The sequence below is a fragment of the Somniosus microcephalus genome, chromosome 8, assembly GCF_052327205.1.
Source record: "Somniosus microcephalus isolate GS21.2 chromosome 8, FLI_Smic_1.0, whole genome shotgun sequence".
NCBI classification, from domain to species: Eukaryota; Metazoa; Chordata; class Chondrichthyes; order Squaliformes; family Somniosidae; genus Somniosus; species Somniosus microcephalus.
In genome coordinates, this window is record NC_140994.1 from 211,721,885 (window position 1) to 211,743,345 (window position 21,461).

Genomic DNA, 21,461 nt, shown 5'->3' on the forward strand with positions numbered 1-21,461 from the left:
ACATCCACCTTCTCAATTTCAGGTAGTGGCTGATGGACCCTCCGATCCATCAGACATCTGAAATGTACTTATTTTCAATGTTTGTTGAGTCCTCACCACAAAGACTCATCAAACTAAAGAGAATGTCAGTGTTTGACAGCTTCACAGAGCTGTCAAACTCTGTCATTTCTTCTTTCAAGAAGTCTTGACAGATAGCACATCTGACGTTGACGTGATCTGTCAGTGACTTCTTCCCTAATTGGCTTGCTGAGCCTGCAGGGCGGGCTTAACAAGCTCAATCAGGGGAAAATCCCTCTGAATGGTCAGGCGAGGATGGAGGCAGGACATTGACATGACAAGCAGCAGTCCCGCCCCCAACTCACCTCCATTCACAAAATCCAGCCCTTTAGCTCCAATATGCCTCCCCTTCTCGTGCTGGACAAGCACAGAGTGGCAAAACCTATGAGCACCCATATTTGGTGGGCCAGGTCATTTTCAGGCCGAGGTGGCACCCAGAGTGCAGGCCTCCCCTCAGCAGGGACCTATGGTAGGAAATGGGTGGGATCAAACACAGCTGCAGGCTTGGCACCCAGCCTCGTGGCCTGCTGCTGCTGTTGGAGAAAAGCAGCTGGAGGCCTTCAAACCGGAAAACCCATGGGAGGCTGCAAAAGAAGCTAGGACATATTCTCAAGACACTCTTGCCTTGCTGCCTGGCTCAAATGCACCAATGTGAGGGGGCACCAGGTATAAGGCTAACACCAGCTTCTTTTGGCCTTCAAAATAGGGCTCCTGTCCTACCAAGAGACAAATGAGGAGGAAGGGCCAGGACCACCTCCTCTCAATATTTCCACAGCTGCCTTTGTCCATCACCTGGGGAAGCCAGCAAATCCTGGGCAGAGACCTCCACAGTACATGGGAACTAAGAATTCCCAGGCATTATGGGGAGGAATTTGGGCCCTTTGTTTCAAGTACAAGCATTGTTTAATCTTCCTGTAACATGAGTTTGTTAGAAGTTAGGCAAATGGTGTGACATGTTGTAAGGATTACTTCATATATTGAAACAACTCAAAGATAAATTAACCTTGGCACAGTCATGTAAACAAAGCTAGCATGCTTGCCTCTGAGTCAGAAGGTTGTAGATCCAAGACCTATGACTGAAGCACATAATCTAGGCTGACACATCAGTGCAGCACTGAGGGAGTTCTGCATTATTGGAGATGCCATCTTTCACTTGAGATGTTAAACTGAATTCCGCCTGCCCGTTCAGTGAATGTAAAAAATCTCATGGCACCAATTGAAGAATAACAGAGCGTTCTCCTGGTGTGTTGTCCAAAATTCATCCCTTAACCAGCACCACCAAAATAGATTAACTGGTCATTTATCACATTACTGTTTATGGGACCCTGTGGTGTGCAAATTAGCTGTTGCATTTGCCTACAAAACAACAGTGACTGCACTTCAAAAGGAAAGCTGAGGATGTGAAAGGCCTTATATAATACAAATTCTTTCCTTCCTCCTCTTCCGAGTTGTCTGCTCTTTGAGAGCAGCCATTTTGAAAGATGCATTGCTAATACAATATGATGGATACACATGGCACAACCAAAACACACCAGATACTGATTCAGTGAGCAAGCTCAGTCACACACCCTTGTACTACTGCCATTCCCCAAATTTAGTCTCCAGAATTATCTACAAACCATTTGTAAGGCTCACCTGTCATCACAGTTTGCTATATAAACTGTACCATGCACTGTAAACTATGAATGTAATGTATAGCAATGTGCCACAAATTGAAGAATTTGCATTTAAAAAGAAAAGGATATTAAGTGACTTCATTACAATCACTGACAATGTGTTTTCAATAATGCCATTGTTAATTACTAATTTGTATCTATTTTATCTTATTATATGGAATGACCATGCAAAATCCACTGACTATAATAATTTGGGGTACATGGAATCTTGTATGGACACACAAGGTGAAGATAAATAGCGAAATATGCAAAGTGCTAATACTTCTGTGGCACAATACATACCTGGGCTGAGCAGACTATACAGTGCCAAGCAGACGTTGCACTTCTACATAGTCTAAAATAAAGACGTTGGGGCTGAAATTCCTCCGGGGATCCATTTGTCTCCTGCCATACCTCTAGTGGGAGACCAGCAGAACTGCCTGGAAAATGGTAGAGACCCAGTAGTGCTGGGTCTCTATTGTTTCTGGGAGTTTCCTATATGCCTTGTTAGCGGTGGAACCTTTGTCTGCCCCTTATGTCAAAAGATGGCAAGAGACGGAACTAGGGGTTGGGGCTTCCTACAATGGAGTTCCCTGCTCCTTTGATTCAGTTGGGACCCAGTGCATACATGGAGGCCGCTATGCCAACTGAGCTGTGGCATAGCGGCCTCCACATGGATGGTTGTGGAACCCGCTGATGGGATCCAGGCCAAGGAATCAGCTTAACCCCTGAAGAAACCAGAAGGAATTTTTAATTAAATTCCCAGATTGGCCTCTGCTTACACAGGGAGCCAAGAGGAAAATGGCTGGGGCCGGGGCAACCCCACACTTCCCACATGCTGAAGATGTGCCCAAAGTAGTGTTTTTGCCCAACTGCTCTTTGGAAATGAGGTGCCCTCCAGCACTGACCTTGAAAACTCCAGTAGAGTCAGCACTAGAGGACATTAGCAGGAGCAATCCTGGCATAAGCGCCAGTGTCACAATCCAAGGATTTTCGGCCCCATTATGATGTTTATTTTTGTATGTACTAGCTGATCACCTGTGCCTTTGCTGACGGTGAGTTGGAGGATACTTATTTTATGATAATGGAGGTGTTATGCCATGCAATGCACATTATACTATCAGAGCCACTGGTCTTTGAGCCACTTTCCTCTTTGGTGTTTTACTTTGAGCAAATCAATAAAGCATGACAGAAACGTGACAGAAAATACATGTGGCACCTAAAGAAGTGTGCGCCATATGCAAGACTGTTAATATTGGTACATCGCTCAATCACAGAGGAGTTTTTCTCTTCTGTTATCTTCATGGAGTTGCTTCTGTCTCTTTATCTCCTCTGCTTCTCTATATCTGTAGCCAACTTGGAATCTCCTCTTCTGCTACTCTGTCTCATCTTCTGGTCTGTCTTTGTCTTTATCTTTATCTTCTATTCTGCTTCTCTCCTGTCTTGTGCTTCTGCTGTTCTCTCTCACTTTGACCTCTTGTGATGGACTCTCCGCTTCTCTTCTGTTGCTCTCAGCTTTTCAATAGATTCTGCCTGTTACTTTTTCTCTTTGTTTCACTTGGGCTGGGACACCATGAGTAGTAAGTAGTCATTGGAGGAAGGGATCGAGCCAGGACCACAGCCCGATGGGATGTGACCTGTTGGATCACTGGTGGGGGAAGGATCTGGTGTAGGCTGGCAGGATGTAGTGGGATCTGGCTGGGATCACAGAAGCACTGTAAAGTGAATAGTGCTAGGGAGCTATGCAGAGCTTCCAGAGCATTGAATGGTAATTATAATGGTAAGTATGTTTTTACAGCTTGAAACACAGCTTAAATTTAACATTAACGACCAGGCCTGATGGAAATAACATGGCCGCCGAACTGTAAAACAGGAAATTAATGCGACACAAACAGGAAGTCTCAAAACTTTATATAGATAGAGAGGGCTACAACTAGAATTAATTTAGGATTAATTATTCTAATTCTTTTGTTTTGAACATTACTCTGGGTGAACGTTTTAATCTTGGGTGTAACTAAAGCTTTTTTAATGTAAAGATATTATTGGAGTACTAACAATTTGCCAGCAGCAGGAGTGTTATTTTTAATTACTTTTTAAAATAAAAATATAATCTACCATAATGCTAACACGAAACACATTAGGGTAGTCTAACAGTATGCAACATTAGGGACAGAACAGTCAATAACACTGATTTTTTATCCCCCCCAAACAACTACTCCGTCAGGGTCTGGACATAAGTTTTCATGATTTTAATGATTGTCTGGAGCTTCTTTAATGTTTATTGTCTACGTTAATGGTTACAAATCTTTTAGTAAATTATATATCCTCAAATTGTTCAGAACCAGCTTCCCCCACAAAAAAATGACTGCTGCAAATGTCAGATTAGATGGCTGGCTGGACATTTGGAGACAGTTTTTAAAAATTGTTCTTAGGATGTGGGCGGCGCATTTACTATCCATCCAAAGTTACCCTGCGAAGTTGGTGGTGGGTCTTCTCCTTAAACTGCTGAAATCCTTATGGTGATGGTGCTCTCACAATGTAGGGAATTCCATAATATTAATCCAGCTTCATTATTGAAGGAGTTGTGAATGGAGTTGAACACCTTGAAATCAGCAACAAACAGCTCCAATCCTGTTTTTATGATGGAGGGAAGGTCATTGTTGAAGCAGCTGAAGATGATTAGGCCAAGGATGCTTTCCTGAAGAACTCCTGTAGTGATGTCCTGGGGCTGTGATGGTTGGCCTCCAACAACCACAACCATCTTCCTTTGTGTCAAGTATGACTCCAGCCACTGGAGCATTTTCCCTTTGACCTCCATTGACCTTAGTTTTGCTAGGGCTCCTTGGTTCCTCACGCAGTAAAATATTGCCTTGATGTCAAGGGCATCTATTCTCACCTCTCCTGTGGTAAGTTTGGGCGCGATCTTGCCAGCCCTGGGGAGGCGGGTATGGAGGCGGGACTGCCAGGAAAATGGCAGAATTTAGGGGCGAGTGCCCAACCCGCCCCTAACCCGCCTCCGTGCCATCTTGCCAGGAGGCGGGTAGCCGACCCGCGCCGGGTCCCATCTCCTTGGAGGCGGGAAGGGGATTACAGCCAGGTAGTTAACAGGCAGGTAAGAGGATTATCCCCATTTTACACACAAAAGTGCGGGCTTCCCGAAGGCTGCGAACCCTGCCAGGGTCACCAAGGCGAGTAGTGGGTCTGCGGGGGTCGGAAGGGTGCAAAAGTGCGCTGTGAAGGTAAGTGATGGGTGCATGTGTGGAGAGGTGAATATGTGAGGTAAGTGGAAAATGTTAGAAAAAGATGACTTATCTTTGTTTCTTCCTGCAGGCTTCAATCGGTGGGTATGTGGAGAGTCTCGCACCTCCACGGCAGAGATGACAGATGGCTGTTGCATTCTCCAATGCAACAACTATCTAATTTCTGCAAAAGAAAGAGGTTTCAAGAGGTTTGAATTCAAGAACTCATCAAACTACAGAGAATGTCAGTGTTTGACAGCTTCACAGAGCTGTCAAACGATGACAATTCATCTGTCAAAAATTTTTGACAGATGAAACGTCATACGCTGACGTTCTCTGTAGCCAGCTTTCCCTTAATTGACCTGCTAAGCCTGCTCAACAAGGTCAATCAAAGGAAAATAGCGTGGGTTGGCCACAAATCGATGGAGGCGGGACATTGACCCGACAAGCAGCAGTCCCGCCTCCAACGCGCCCCCAAAGGCAAAATCGCCCCCTATGTGTCCATATGGGCTTCCTTCAGTGTACCTGGAGAAGGATGACTGATACCTGGCAAGTATAGATATATGTTAGAACTGGATATTATATGAACATATACAATTCTTATTACTTAAATATGTCCAATGCTTTACACATAATATATTGAAATTAATTTTGTATTGAATTACCAGTTAGAGGTTTAGGCACTTATTTTGACCATATTCCTAATGCAAGTCTTGCTTTAAGAACCTAAGAAAGTGAGAAAGTAGGCCATGTACAATATGCAGTTATTCCGCAATTTATTTAATCATCAAAGCAAGGTGAAGAACCACCAGATCTGAATTTTTCCCCTGACCTCCAAAGATAATTGTATGAACACAGCAACTTCTCAACCTAACATTAGAATCCACATTATTCAGCCCAGACTAGTTATTTTACAGGTGACCAACACATGTGGAACCATAATGTTCCACAATCAGATTCAGATTCAGATTCAGATTAGATTTATTTGCCATATGTAACAAGTACAATGGAATGCTTGTTCCCCGTAGGGACGCGTCAGCTATACATACAGCGCCGCGTTCAGAGTCAATACAATGGCTTCCCATGGCAGTGGGAGCACGATGTCCCTCAGCCGCTCCGTCCTCCTCTTCACCGCGGCCTCCTCCTCACTGTTGCCGGCTCCACGTGTGGTGGCCTGCTTCTCCCGCTCTGGCCACCATGCCCGGCTCCCCTCCTCCCATCCGGACTGCGAGTTACCCGAAATGGAGCCGCCGGCCGACGTGCTGCAGCGTGTCGTGAGTCTGCTGCTGCTGCTCGTTTCGCTGCGCTCCTCTGCCCGACTCGCCGAACACATCGTCGGGATGTGAATGCTCCAATGCGGCCTCCTCTTCACCGTCGCCAGCTCCACGCTCCACGGCCCGGGGCCTACTTCTCTCTCTTCACGGGTTGGCCTCTGGCCGCCATGCTCGGCTCCCCTCCTCCCAGTCGGAATTCCTTCCCGCCGAAGAGCTGCCGGCCGATGTGCTCCAGCGGGTCGGCTTGGCTGCTGCTGCTGCTCATCGCGCTGCGCTGCCTCTGCCTGACTCGCCGAGCACCTCGCTCCGGTTGCGGGAGCTAGCGGCGAGAGCTGGCCGCCCGAAACAGGGAGAGCGATCTCAACACCGGTCCGTCACGGCCGCCATCTATATCTCATTTAATCTTAGGCAAATAGTACAAAAAAAAATTTAAAAAAATAAAAACATGAAGCAGCTGCACTCAGACAGAGCATCTTCATAGGTCTAAGAAAGCAATGGACTCCAGCCTCAAGAACCATGAATTTGAATCCTAATTGTGACCAAAATTAAAAATCAATTTTCTTTATTGGATGACCTTCAGCTATTCTTAGACAGACTGCCAGATTAGAATTACTTTATAACTAGCTTATACCATGCTGTGGCATAATAATATCACACATGAATCCTTATCCAGGAATAGAATGATTACTGTACACAGAATTGAAACAGCTCATGGTTTTTCAAAGAGCAAGGTGTCAGATTTCTACCTGCTGTCACACACAAACAGGTTGAAGAAATCAATTATTTTTGTGGAATGTTTGTTTTGCCATGGTGGGAGCTGGTCTAGGTATTGCCAAGGATTTGAAATAGGTTAAATAAATACCAATTAACCTCAAAAGCTAATGCCACTTTAGGAACCTTAAAGGAACAATGCTTTTTCTCCTAGTTTTCACCCCTTTTTACTTGTGTTTTTTAAAAAATATTTCATTCTTTTCTTCTAAATGCAGTCTTGTGCTGGGGTCAATTCCACAAATGCCAGACATCCTCTGATCTCATGTCTAAATGGCCATTCTTCATTTGTGAGAATAATAGAAGAATGTGTTGGTATGCTATCCAACTGTGAGATCATCCTGTGTTCGCCTGACGTCTACACACACGCACTTTCCAGCAGGAGTCATTGAACAGCAATTAGAAGGGGGAACCAGGCCTGTGTTTTTTTCTGCCCCAGAGTTTTGAGCCCAATTGTTGTGACCTTGTTGCAGCAATCAGCTAACTCAGCGCAGATTAGGGATCAAACCTTGGAACTTCTGGTGTGTATGGTTCAGTATGATATCACGTGGTGTATTTACCCACTGAGATGTTTGTTGGTGGAACTCAACTTTTAATTCCTAATGATTTTTTTTTAGTTTTGTGATCCACTAAATGAATAATACGAAACTTTGATATCAAGATAGTGTACATTGTGGTGGCAGAATGTGACAGAGTACTGGGATATAAATTCACACCAATAATCCTCAACATTGCTGAGTTCCCATTCTCAGCCGCATCACTACACGAATGGGCTAAGCTGAAGCCTACTGTCTTCCCACAGAGAAAGTATCCTGCCCGCTAGTGGTTGGTTTCTGAGCAGCATTAGTAAAGGCCTGGGAGCAGGTTGCCAGCTTTCTGCCTTGGATGGAATTGGAAGATTTAATTGGGGAAAGCAATAAAAATAAATGAAATCATGGGATGGTCACCTTTAAAGGAAAATTTTGTCAGTTTTAAACTAATTTTTATTTTTGTGGAGTGGAAAAGTTTGTCATATCCTCTTACAATCAGGAGTATTGTCAAATCATAATGATCTGAATTGGGTTTCTTGGTATTTGGAATTCATAGCCGATCTCACTACCAGCAATGTAGATTTGTTTTTTCTTTGCTTCAGGCTCAGAATGAGGATACTGGTCTTATCGAGCAACCTGTGCAGATAGAGCAAGATCTGAATGGAAGCAAAAAGAAGTCAAAAACGACTAAGACAGGGAAGGGGGATGTCCATTTTCCGGAGCTCCCATCAACTGGCCATCAATTGGAAGTGAAGAGGGTGGAAGGTACAGAAAGATTCTCCTATCTACTAAAATATATGTAACGAGCTGATCTCAGAACTACCTGGCCAAATCACATGAGCTGACAGTACTAAAGGTTGTGCAGGTCTGAGAGGGTGGGGGGCGGGGGGCGGTGGATATTACCTCTTGACAAATTCTACTATAACTACTGATGTCTGTACTTACTCTTTTCACACTCTGACAAACAGTACAGCACAAAACCCTTACAAACAAAGAGAGAGGAGAGCTGCATTAAATCTGAAACCAGGTCCAGAGGTGAAAGTATTGGCATCTAACGCACTACATCATTTAGACCACTTAGGGGCAATCTTAATCTAACTCACACGTCGAGAAACAGACAGGATCGGGTGCAATGCTGGTTTTACACCCTGTCCAATTTTACTCCCCGTTTTAGTCAATGAAGTAATATTGGGCGGGGTAAAATTGACGTTCCACCCAATCCTGTGGGTTTCCTGCCTGACGAGTTAGGTTAAAATAACCCCCTTTGTATCAGCCAGCTCTTTAGGATATAATTTTCTGAAAGACAGAGATTCCTCGACCTGGATCACAGTGATTTACATAGATTCATTTGTATTTCCATTTCACTGTTAGGGGTTTTCAAAAGCTAAAGAAAATAAATATGCATGTGACTACATGGAAAGCAAACATCCTTGGGATCTCTTGGATAGTATTCACCTCAAATGCAGAGAAACTAATGTTTGTCTTATTAAAATTATGGGAGAGCATGTTCTGATGACCCCACTGGAGTTATGTTTCCCTACATACATGTCTTTCTAAGATGCTGTACACTTTGTATACTGGACTGTGTTTTAATCAGTTTTGAGTGCCTAGACATTGCAGCTGCCTCTAAATCTTTGCTTTGAATGATGTTTCTGGAACTATTCTATGGTACAGTGATGCAGAGTCAACTAAGGGTGGGATTCAGGTCAAAGAAATTCACAGCATCTGAAAGATTACTTTAGGTTAGCATTGTTACTAATGTCTTGTAACACCATTTGTGAATTAGAACAGCAATTCTATTCAATTGAAAACTCAGCCCTTACCACAGAATATGTGGAGCAAATAAACCATCATCTTCTTTAGAATGCCAGGATGACATTCGCTACAATGCCACGGAGGGAAATGCATGATTGGCATTGACCAAGCTGGAAGAGGTGACTGGCCTTTCCTTCGTCCTCTTTTAACTCATTCAATGGCCCGGAATTTGCAGTCGGGATGACGGCAAACTGGCAGTGTTCGCCATCATTCCGCCTTTGAAACTGACCGCAACTTCGGGATTTGGCGCAGGCGCAGGTAGAAATCCCGAAGTTGCAGTCAGTCACTGACAGCTCCAGTACTGGCTGCGCTGTGACCCCCACAGTGCCAGCAAGCTGCGTAATCACCCAAATCAGGGAAACTGAACAAAATTTCGGCTCCTCCGCAGTAAGTACAGTGTTAAATTTTCCACTAAAAGTTATACCCAAAGGGATTAGGTGTGTTGTAGGAAAAATGATTCCTCAGAAACTAGACTTTGAGTAAGAGAGACAACTTTATTAAATGACAGAGCTCTGGGAGAAGCGTCTGCAACCATGCGGTCTGCGAGAGCACCTTCTCCCCGATTGTAGTACGTGCCGAGCTTATATACAATTCCAAGAAGTTGGTTTTAGATCATTTACATTCATCCAATCAATTCGTTTATTAGCGCATATCGTTATTTTCCTCCAGTCAGGAGTTTGCACACTTGTGTTGCCAATTCTGCCTCTTCAGGTCTTCGTTCCGTCTTGTTCCCCAGCGGAATGTGATTAGTTCGATAATAGGATACAAGTGATTAGTTTGATGATAGGATACCAGTGAACCTTGTTAGTCCTCAGTGATCCAATTAGTCCCAGTCAGGACACGAGACGAACTTTGTTCCAGCCATGCGTAAACGTGGCATGTCTCACTGTGCAGTGATTCAATTAGTCCCAGTCAGCGAATTTGTTGTTTGTGTCTTTTCCAGCAAAATCTTGTCCAGCAATCTTGTCCAGCAAAATTTTATTCTAACAGTCCCTCCTCTTGGTCCTGGAGCATGATTCATTTGCTCTCAGATGACCATCCTCGGTCCCCCTTTCGTCGGTGCTTACAGCCACTGGCTTATGTCTGGGGGTTCGGTTGTTCCTTCGACAGTGTTGTATTGGTGTTCTTCGTCCCTTGGTAGCAGGTTGGTGTGTTCCTCCTCGATAGAGGCAATCAGCATCACGGTTTTCATAGCAGTTTGGCAACACAACTTTATAAGGCTCAGTGCACAACACATCAACATACAAATTACAACTATTATTATTATCCCTTGCATCATCCACGCTCCCCACCCGGTTTTCCCTAGCAACCAATCAATCCACCCTGTGCTTGTGGGTTGATGGAGCTTCTTTATTTCTTCTTGGATATGATTTGCTAGGCTCGTGATATTCTCGGAGCTACCTGGGACATATGTACAGCAGTCTGTCCCGATCAGGGCACAGGTGCCTCCTTGCGCCGCCAACAGATAATCTAGGGCTATCCTATTCTGTAAGGCGGTGGTCCGGATCGCCACCATTTCGGCACTCATTTCTCTCAGGGACTCAGCCGTATCGTTGGCTATTTGTTCAAGCACTGCTGCCATGTTTATGGATTCCCTTGCTATTTTTCCTGTTCCGTACCAGGGGAATGCTATAGCCCAGAATCTTTCGGTTTCCGTAATAGCTCTCTTAACATGCTTGGCTGGTTGCCATAACGACTGGTACCCGTAGTGGTGGGTTAGGGAGGATAAATAATAGATGTATGGTACTACGTATCCTATATAGCATGACCCAGTCCAGGTTCGTGGAAGCCATGGATACGCCTTATAGCCGCAAATGAAATAGGTATTATTATAGGCCTCAAATTTGTTCCAAAGTTGGTACATGATCCCAGGTATTCCCCTCCAGGGTAGGTTGCTAGTCCGGTTTAGCACTTCGGATAAATTAAACGTTCCCACGTAGGGCCATTCTAGGGCACCTGGTGGTTTAGTACTGGTTTTGGTTAAAGTGTAATTATACTTGCACTTACTCCATCCAACCACTAACCCTGTCTCGTCATAGTTTACCAAGCAGACTTCCCCCTCTGCATTGTTTAGTTTTCCCCCTGTGCTGACTAATAGCTCTTCTGGATACCTTCGATTATTGTACTGGGGATGAAACCATCCTTTAAAGTTTGTGGGGTTATACCCTGCCTGTTTCCACTCATGTTCCAGCTGATCTGGATTCAAGCTATTTTGGGTTTGTATGGTATCCTCCTTATTCCAGGTGGTATTAGAGTATAATAACCACCCTACCATCTCCTCTACCTTAAAGGGGATAGGCCTTAATGGGATTCCTCCCCCCGTATGGGTGGGCACATGGGCGCACACCCAGCAGGAGCTTTGGCCCATTTTTTTCGCATAGACATATGACATATACAGAAAGGTATTTACATGCAATCCTCTCTCTTTACGTAAATGGGGTACCGCGCTTCCCGTGACAATATGAAATAACGCCATTACCCATAATACTCTAAACATGATTAATATATCACTACAGTCCAGTCTTTACAGGAATTTTATGACAAAGGGTATGCAGATCACCTGTAAAACAGATTCAGAAAGTAGCCAGTCAGTTGTCTTTATATACTTTCAATTGCGTCCAATGCTTCCATACTCCTTTACCCCTTATGTCTAGACAGGCACCAGGTATCCCCACTGATTATGATTTCATATGGCCCACTCCATTTTGGGGCGAACCCTGGTTTGCTGGGCAGAGTTTTCACCATGACTTTACTACCCGCTGAGGGAACATAAGCCGTCATTGTGAGCTCTTGTGCCCGATCCTTGTCCTCCTGATTATCGCGGACATTCTTTCGCATCTCCTTTAATTGAGTGCTAAGTTCCAGAACGTATCGTTTTAGTCTATCTTTTAAAGGGCCTACATCGGCCCCACCTGTTATGATGCCTTCTGGCAATTGCATCGCCCTTCCTGTCATCAATTCATAAGGGGTCAAGCCTGTCGTTCGGTTTTCAGTGGCTCGCAGCTTCATTAGGATAATGGGCAATACTTCAGTCCAGGTTTTCCCCGACGTCTGCATTGCCTTTGCCAATGCATTTTTAAGGGTTCGGTTCATTCGTTCCACCATGCCCGAACTTTGAGGGTGGTATGGGATGTGGAATTTTTGTTTAATTCCCATTAATTGGCATACCGTTTTTATGACACTCCCGGTATTCAGCATCTCTACCAGAGTGTGTTTAGTGTGCAATATAATGTTTCCTGTCATTACTATCGGCTCACTAACCTTTACTGCCCAAGCCGCACAATCCAATGCAGCTATGCACCGGGAGAGCCCTGTGACTACCGATCCCTCCACTGTGGAATAGTAGGCGACGGGCCTTCTTTTATCCCCATGATCCTGTGTAACTACTGCTGTGTAAAACCCTTCTTCATTGTTGCAATGTATGTGGAAGTCCTTACTCATATCTGGCAGTCCTAGCCCTGGGGCTGATATTAGCTCAGACTTTAGTTGAGTATAAGCTTCCTCTTGTTCCGGTCCCCAATCTATCGGTTCCAACACGGGTTTACCCCCTTTCACTAATCTTTGTATAGGTTCTGCTAATTTAGCGAACCCCGAGATAAAATTTCGAGTGTAATTAAAGAGCCCCAGTACCTTCCTGACTCCGCGTACTGTTACGGGTCTCGGCATGCCCTGGACAGCGTGTTTCCTGTCCTGTGGCATTTCTTTAAGTCCTTGGGAGATTAGATGTCCCAGGTATAGGACCTGAGTTTTTCCTATCTGTGCTTTTTTAGGGCTTACCTTGAGGCCAGCCGTCTCTAGGGCCCTTAGTACTAAATATAGGGTTGCCAGATGGTCTGCCTTCGTTTCCGAGGCTATTAGTATGTCGTCGACGTACTGCAAAATAGTGCTTCCTTTAGGTACTTCTATCTGTTTTAGGATATCACTCATGATGCGGTGAAAAATAGCTGGGCTATTATGGAATCCCTGTGGCAATCGGGTCCACGTATATTGTTTATCCCCTACTGTGAATGCAAATTTCTCTTGTGATTCCGGATCTAATGGGAGTGCCCAGAATCCGTTAGCTATGTCTAAAACGGTGAATATCTTCTGTTCAGGGGATAGCCCATTCAAAATTGTTGAGGGGCTGGCAACGATGGGGTGTAATTTAGGAGTGACCCTGTTGAGGGCCGTATAGTCTATAGTCAACCTATAGCTCCCATCAGGTTTCTCTACTGGCCATGTGGGGGAATTAGTAGTGCTCGTGGTTTCCCTCAGGATACCCCTTTCTACTACATAAGAACATAAGAACATAAGAAATAGGAGCAGGAGTAGGCCAATCGGCCCCTCGAGCCTGCTCCGCCATTCAATAAGATCATGGCTGATCTGATCCTAACTGCCAATCCACTATCACAGAACCATCTCCTGCATCTAACAGAATTAGACACACGAAATAGGAGCAGGATCAGGCTACACGGCCCCTGGGCCCGCTCCGCTACCCACAGGGCCATGACCGATCCGAACCTAGACTCATGTCCAAATTCCTGCCCGCTTCCCGTAACCCTTAATTCCCTTTACTTCTAGGAAACTGTCTATTTCTGTTTTAAATTTATGTAATGATGTAGCTTCTACAGTTTTTTGGGGCAGCATATTCCATGGACCTACCACCCTCTGAGTGAAGTAGTTCCTCCTCATCTCAGTTTTGAAAGAGCAGCCCCTTATTCTAAGACTATGCCCCCTAGTTCTAGTTTCACCCATCATCGGGAACATCTTCCCTGCATCCACCCGATCCAACCCCTTCACAATCTTATATGTTTCAATAAGATCGCCTCTCATTCTTCTGAACTCCAATGAGTAGAGTCCCAATCTACTCAACCTCTCCTCATATGTCCATCCCCTCATCCCCGGGATTAACCGAGTGAACCTTCTTTGCACTGACTCGAGAGCAAGTATGTCCTTTCTTAAGTATGGACACCAAAACTGTACGCAGTATTCCAGGTGCGGTCTCACCAATACCTTGTACAACTGAAGCAATACCTCCCTATTTTTATATTCTATCCCCCTAGCAATGAAAGCCAACATTCCATTGGCCTTCTTAATCACTTGCTGCACCTGCATACTAACCTTTTGAGTTTCGTGCACCAGGACCCCCAGATCCCTTTGTACTTCAGTACTTTCCAGTTTCTTGCCATTAAGATAATAACTTGCTCTACGATTTTTCCTGCCAAAGTGCATAACCTCACACTTTCCAGTATTGTATTCCATCTGCCAAATCTCTGCCCACTTACTTAGCCTGTCTATGTCCCCTTGAAGGTTTTTTATGTCCTCCTCACTCATTACTTTCCCCCCCATCTTAGTATCATCTGCAAACTTTGATATGTTACACTCGGTCCCCTCCTCCAAATCGTTAATATAGATTGTAAAGAGTTGGGGACCCAGCACTGACCCCTGCGGAACACTACTAGGTACTAGCCCCTTCACTATGTCCATGACTGCCTTCCTGGCCTCCGCCTTTATTGGGTACTGGCGGTGGGATTTGTGTTCTGGTCCGGGAATCTTAATAGGGTCGATACTAGCTTTTCCAGTATCTAACTTTGTTTCAGCCCATACCCCAATCACGGAATCACAAATGGCTCCGTATCCTCCCGTATCTTCATGCCAGTCCCTGGTAGTTACGGTGGCCACCCCAAGGGTGCCAGTGTTATTTGCCAGTTGTCTAATCTTTTCCTTACGACCATCCGCCTTTGGCCATGTTAACCTTCCTTTGCCACAATCAATTATTGCTTTGTACTCCCTCATTATATCATTACCTAATATTGTACCTTCATTATTTTTATACACATAGAATTTCATGGGGAGGTATATATTATCGATTTCCACCAGCTGCGTGGTGCTCAAGTGAGCTGGCACTTTAGTGCCATTGAGTCCTCACAGGAGTATTGACTTACTAGTCGTGGGGAGGGGGAGGTTAGTGACGGAAACTGATGCGCCTGTGTCCACCAGCATTTCACATTGTCGGCCCCCTACTAGTGCAGACACATAAATTCTCCCCTCCCTTTTACCTTTTATGGGGGCCACCGGACATCAACTACTACGCTTATATTCCTGCCATTCCTTATATTCTTCGGCGGTTAGGGTGTTTTGCCCCTCACTAGGCCTGCCGTGTTTTCCATAACAGGCGGCCTCTAGGTGCCCCCGTTTTCCGCAATAATTGCACTGTTTGTCAACTTTCTTCCCTTTGCATTCTTTTGCAAAGTGGCCCATCTTTCCACAGTTGTGGTATGGTCCTTTCTTGGGTCGGGTTCCAGATTCCCAATTAGTCACGGCTGCTACCATCTCTTGCTTTACCTTAACCTTATCCTTATCCTTATCCTCCATCCCACTTCCATCTACCCCACTAGCCCATTCTACCAGGTCATCATAGTTTCTGGCGGTTGCTACCCCCATCTTAATGATGCCTTGGTGTCTGGGTGACAAGCCATCCTTAAATGCCTGTATAAAGGCCGGGTCCGTCCTAATGGCATTTTGTTGGCCCGAGCTCTCTTGGTAGATATTGAATAATCGTTCTCCATATTCTGACGCTCCCTCACCCTTTTGTTGTTTGGTTGTTGTGATTCTATTCCAATTCGTGGGGGAATCACCTAGGACCCTCTGGACTTCTGTCTTAAAAAGGGCAAATGCCAGCTGTTGGGTGTCCATTTCGTCAGTGAGGGCTACCGCGTGTGTCCAACGCCCTCCGCTGTAGTCTTGAGCGGGTTGAACTGCATGCCCGCCTGCCACAAGTCGCCACTTGTCCGCAGGGCAGGCTGCTCGGACCAATTGGTGAATATCCCTTAGGTGCAACTGGTGCCCTACCCAGACGGCGTTAAGTTCCGTCCAGAATTTAACATTCTGGCTCCGGGGCTGGAGTTTTCCTAAGACGGTCATGATCTGTTGTTTTTCCCCGGGAGTGAATGGTTTGTAACTGGCGGTGGGATTAGCCAATGTCCCGCCCCGACTCACAGGAGCCATCTCGACTATTTCAACGTCCCCCTCGCCTGCAGGGGCTGTTGGTTCTGCACTGTAATATGGGGGAAGGGAGGTGGTGACTGGACAGGTCCCCATTCGCCCCCCCTCGTATACCTTACACTCTAATTCCTTTATAATCTTTGCTTGACATTTCGCCTTTGTCTCTAGTTCCGTAACCATCTGTACTTTGTCTTGTGCAACTTTCTTTATTACGTTTACTTGTTCAATGAGTCCTGCTAGTTGGTGTACTAATAACACCCCTGCCTTCTTGATTTTATCCTTTGTCTGTTTAGTCAACCAGCTTCTCTGGAGTTCTAAAGTCTGTGACACATCCCAACCGTCTTTCTGCATCTTCTTAATTAACGACTGTCGGTTTGTCATATAAGTATATGTGAGGGAGCCCGAAGGTCCCCTCTTAACTTCCTCACCTGACATCGCCGCTGCTTCACCGATCATTCCTTCGTGTCTGGAGATCTGTTCCTTAGAGAGCCCCTCTATTCTTTCCTTCCGAGAATACCCAAGCTTCTTGTCGCACTCTATGCCAGCGTTCTCAGAGGTCCGGGTTTGTCTTTCTCTCAAAACTGCCCGGACGTGTAACGCTTGCTTGTTGGACGGGGTTTCTACCCCTCCCCGGTGTCTGTTTACCTGATCAGGGTCCTACAACACCGACACTAATAATCTCCTAGTTCACTTAGCAACATGATATAATGCAGAAAAATGTTAACCGTACTCGACTAGTATCATGACTTTAGAACACCTTGGAGTCTCGGCACCTACTTCATGGTCCTGGCCTTCGCGTGGGGCATTTGCCCTCTTAACAACCGGCCTGAGGCTAGGTGTCTGAGACAAGTGTCCTCCTGGTCCGAGGTTTTTCTTAGTTACTATTACACAAATACAAATACGCAAATACAAATCAAGTAGTGTCTCTTACCCACTCAGTCTGTGTCCCAGATTCATTTTGGTGCCGCTTCGCCGTTCAGTCGCCTTGTCGAGTGTCTCTGATTTATGGGCGGTCAAAAATCTGACTACTCACCCTGGTCACTGATTCGAACGACTGTTCAGCTCCGTGGCACCCTGCTCGCAGCGCCAATTTGTTGTAGGAAAAATGATTCCTCGGAAACTAGACTTTGAGTAAGAGAGACAACTTTATTAAATGACAGAGCTCTGGGAGAAGCGTCTGCAACCACGCGGTCTGCGAGAGCACCTTCTCCCCGATTGTAGTACGTGCCGAGCTTATATACAATTCCAAGAATTTGGTTTTAGATCATTTACATTCATCCAATCAATTCGTTTATTAGCGCATATCGTTATTTTCCTCCAGTCAGGAGTTTACACACTTGTGTTGCCAATTCTGCCTCTTCAGGTCTTTGTTCCGTCTTGTTCCCCGGCGGAATGTGATTAGTTCGATAATGGGATACAAGTGATTAGTTCGATGATAGGATACCAGTGAACCTTGTTAGTCCTCAGTGATCCAATTAGTCCCAGTCAGGACACGAGACGAACTTTGTTCCAGCCATGCGTAAGCGTGGCATGTCTCACTGTGCAGTGATTCAATTAGTCCCAGTCAGCGAATTTGTTGTTTGTGTCTTTTCCAGCAAAATCTTGTCCAGCAATCTTGTCCAGCAAAATGTTATTCTAACAGTTGTAACTGGGGTTTTAGCAGAATTATTACTGCTTAAGAAATGTTAAGGGCCTGGAAAACTAATTTTAATTTTGTGCAGTGTGAAATTTGTCCATTTTAATAAAAATTAAACATTTTAAGAAACTTTTCAAAAAAAAATTTTAAGTTTTTTTTTAAAAGTTTGTCCATCTTTATTTCAGGTTTCCCCCCATGTGAGAGCCCCAATATTTGTTTTGCTCTCTAAAATGTTAGGGGGAAAAATTGGGCTGCTTTGTGCCTCCTGTTAGTGCCCCCGGGGGGCGCTAACAGGGTGCAAAGCCCCTAGTGCCTGAGCGCGGCACCGCTAATGCCTCCCACGAAATTCAGCGGGAGGTTAGCAGCGGCGGTAGCCAGTAGTGCCCTGCGGCGCTGCGCCTCCGGCGATGACGTCATCGCAGAGCGCAGCACCCCGCTAACGCCCCAGCCACAAACATCGGTCACGCCCCCTGACCTACCGACAGACGATATGTCTGACTGGGTCAGGGTGGTGTTCCTGTGGCCGCAGCAGCGCAAATTAAAGGCCAGGTGCCGGGCGGCCTTTTTTTGGGCCGCCTGCCAGCACCTGCCCCCTTCCGCGATCACTTAGCCTGGCACTCCTCTTGAGTGCCGGGCTATTTTCCCGGCACCCCGCTCCCCGATGGTCCAGCAGGCCTTTAATCAGGGGACGGGCACCGATGTGCGTGGCGCTGTTGCACGTAGTGCCGTGATATTCAATGGTAGCGCCCCAGGAAGGAGGAGGAGCACTTCCAGTAGCGCCCCAACTCCTGCTTGGAGCGCTACCACTGACTTTACGGTGCAGCGGCACTAACTTTTTCGGGGCGCTAAAGGTAGTGCCCCAGCGAATTTAGGTCCCCAAAGGGGGTGCCACCAAATTTTTCCGCCATAGAATTTTAAGGGCTTATCCACATCCCTGTTCACTGTCTGTGAGAATTCCGCCTTTTGATTGGTTGCTTAGACAGCCTGTTGACGTCACAGCACTCCGCAGAAGGGAATCCCCATTAACTTGCGTTGATTTAAATTGAAGGTTGGAAAAGCCGACGTTCTCGACACAGGGATCGCGAGATCCTTGTGCGGAGCATACTTCAGGGCCAGCAGCATACGCCTTCGCTTCACTGCTGACCGCAAATTCCAGGCCATGATGTTTTTCTTTGCCACTAATTTTCACTCCAGTTTTCTCCTATTACCTTTTCTATCTGGAAAATGGTGGTGGGGTCCGCGGGGAATTTTCAACATTGGCCCCAAACAATCGTGAAGTCGGCAGTGTGCCCCCCGGCGCCTGCCCAAGGCCACAGTCGGAAGGTTCAAACCATTTTCAGGTTTTCAGGCCAGAATTTTACCGGCTAGCTGTGGATGCCAAACGGGCGCTCCGCTGCTGTGCGCTGGTTTTGGAGAGTGGAAAATCTGCTGGCTTCTGCACGGAGCTGGCTGGCAGGTCGGCCTGTTAGGGAATAGGGAACAGATCCTGGGGGAGAGGCGAGAACATATCCAGCAGCGGGTCAGATGATTTTTGTATCCCCACAAAATCTTTAAAAAAAAACCCTACCTTTTCCTGAGTAGCCTCCAGCGGCCCTTTTAAGGACCACTGCTTAGGCTGCTCAATGTCCTTACACATGGCACATGTTCCATCCATTCGTACACTAAAATTGTAATCGAGGTCGTACAACCAGCGTACAATCCCAATTTGCATATTTAAACAGTCTTCTGCCTGTTTTGGGCAGGAGTGCTGGGTCCCCTTTTAAAGGCCTGCCTGAAAAATGGATCAAGCGGGCAAGTGGGTGTAATGTTATCTTATATCGTAGTATTAAGAGGCTTCCGAGTAGATATAGTTGAGTACTCTTTATTAGGTCTTGAGTCAGTGCCAGCTCGTGTAGTACTGCCGGTTGGCCAAGATGGCTTCCTATTTATCCGACAGCCGTCAAGCAGCTGTCTTTACTACAGCTACCGTCAAGCAGCTGTCTTTACTACAGCTACAGTTATCTGTACAGTGGATGCCCAAGGTCCCCACTAGAATTTCCTCTGCTGGTCGTCTGATTTTCAGGCGAGAAACAAACGGCTGGCAGCTGAAAATTGCCCCCATCCCACCGCTAACATGCTTGGGTATTGTTTCATGATGCTGGCAGTCCATCCTGAGCTCACCAGGTTGGCCATTTAGCATGTAATGAATTTTGTCAGGGTCTTTGGGGAAATTTACAGCTACGCTTGATCCTGTCCTCAAGTGACATCTACAAAATTCACACAAATTCAGAAGATAGCAATCAGAAACAGGAACTCCAGTAGACTGTTCACCTCCCCAGTCTGGGAATGCTGTTTTCTCTCGCATGTTGAATGCCCATAGCATGATGGCACTGGACTGATGGGATGCAGTGGAAGATGTACTGAGTATATACAATTTTTATTTTTGGAGGCTAAATGATAAATGAGCATTAATCATGGTGACACCAATTTATGCCTCATAAATAGGCACATGAGGAAAGAAGCAGAAGCTTCATTGTAATACTGAAATCAGAGGAAGGTGATCCCATTTTGGGGTCCATACTATTTCCTGATGTTTGTGCATTCAGAATGGGTGTCTAGCGTTTCTAAAGATCCAGCTATATGTTGAAGTTCAATTAAAAGGCATAACAAGAAGATTCAGTAATCACTTTCCTAGCCATTTATACACCACTTTCCTTGATTTTTTTTCTGCTGCCTCTTAGATTTTCAGCAACCCTTCAGAGATTTTGGTCTGCTGCTGATATTTTTTTCATACAGCTCCATCAGTGTCACAGTTAGTTTCCCAGTGTGAATCCCCTTCTGCCTGAGCTTTTTGGAGAAAGAAGAGAACAAATGGAGGGATGCCAGGCAGGTCAGGCTGCACCATTGGTGTTCTAAACTCACCCACCAGTATCCTCACGCCTGCATCTATTGCTTTGTCAGAAGTTCCAATTCCTAGTGGTACTGCATGAAAAAGGGCATTCCAGGTTGATCAATAGTCAGAATAACCTGATTGGCGGCAGTTGCCAAGATGCCACCAACCATATCAGCAGCGCCTGGCACACCTACATTGGAATGGGCTTCAAAGATTCTAGGACCCCGTCCTTCTAGATGATCCATTATATTATCTTTCAGCAATGACTAGAACACTTTGACCAAAATCAAGATTAAAACTGTGACTGAAATTAGTTTTTTTCCAGTTTTGTTTTAGTGACTGTTCCTTTGAATCCCGCCGCAGGACATAGTCAGTTTAAAAACTGATGGGAGTTTAAATTGTTGTGCCAAACATTTTCCAATACAATGTTGCAAGTTTCGTTAGTTTCAGGTTGGAGAGATGAATAATTCAAAATTAAACAATGCTCAGTGATGGGTTCAGTTTATATATGACTGCTTATTCCGTTTTAAATTTTAATGGACAGATACTCAAAATTAAGGAAGTATAATGGGGAACAAAGAAATGGCCGACCAATTAAATACATACTTTGGTTCTGTCTTCACAAAGGAGG

General features: G+C 45.5%; 1 protein-coding gene across 5 annotated transcripts in view; it reads left to right on the plus strand.

The window, feature by feature from the left end:
• The window catches only part of LOC147114087 (cyclin-dependent kinase-like 3), a 170,872-nt gene that overhangs the window by 113,820 nt on the left and 35,591 nt on the right, over positions 1-21,461 (plus strand). For all 5 annotated transcript variants that reach the window (XM_085995679.1, XM_085995675.1, XM_085995676.1 and 2 more), the window contains one exon: positions 8,126-8,288. In XM_085995679.1, the coding sequence (XP_085851805.1) occupies positions 8,126-8,288 (163 nt within the window). The remainder of the gene's footprint in view (positions 1-8,125; positions 8,289-21,461) is intronic.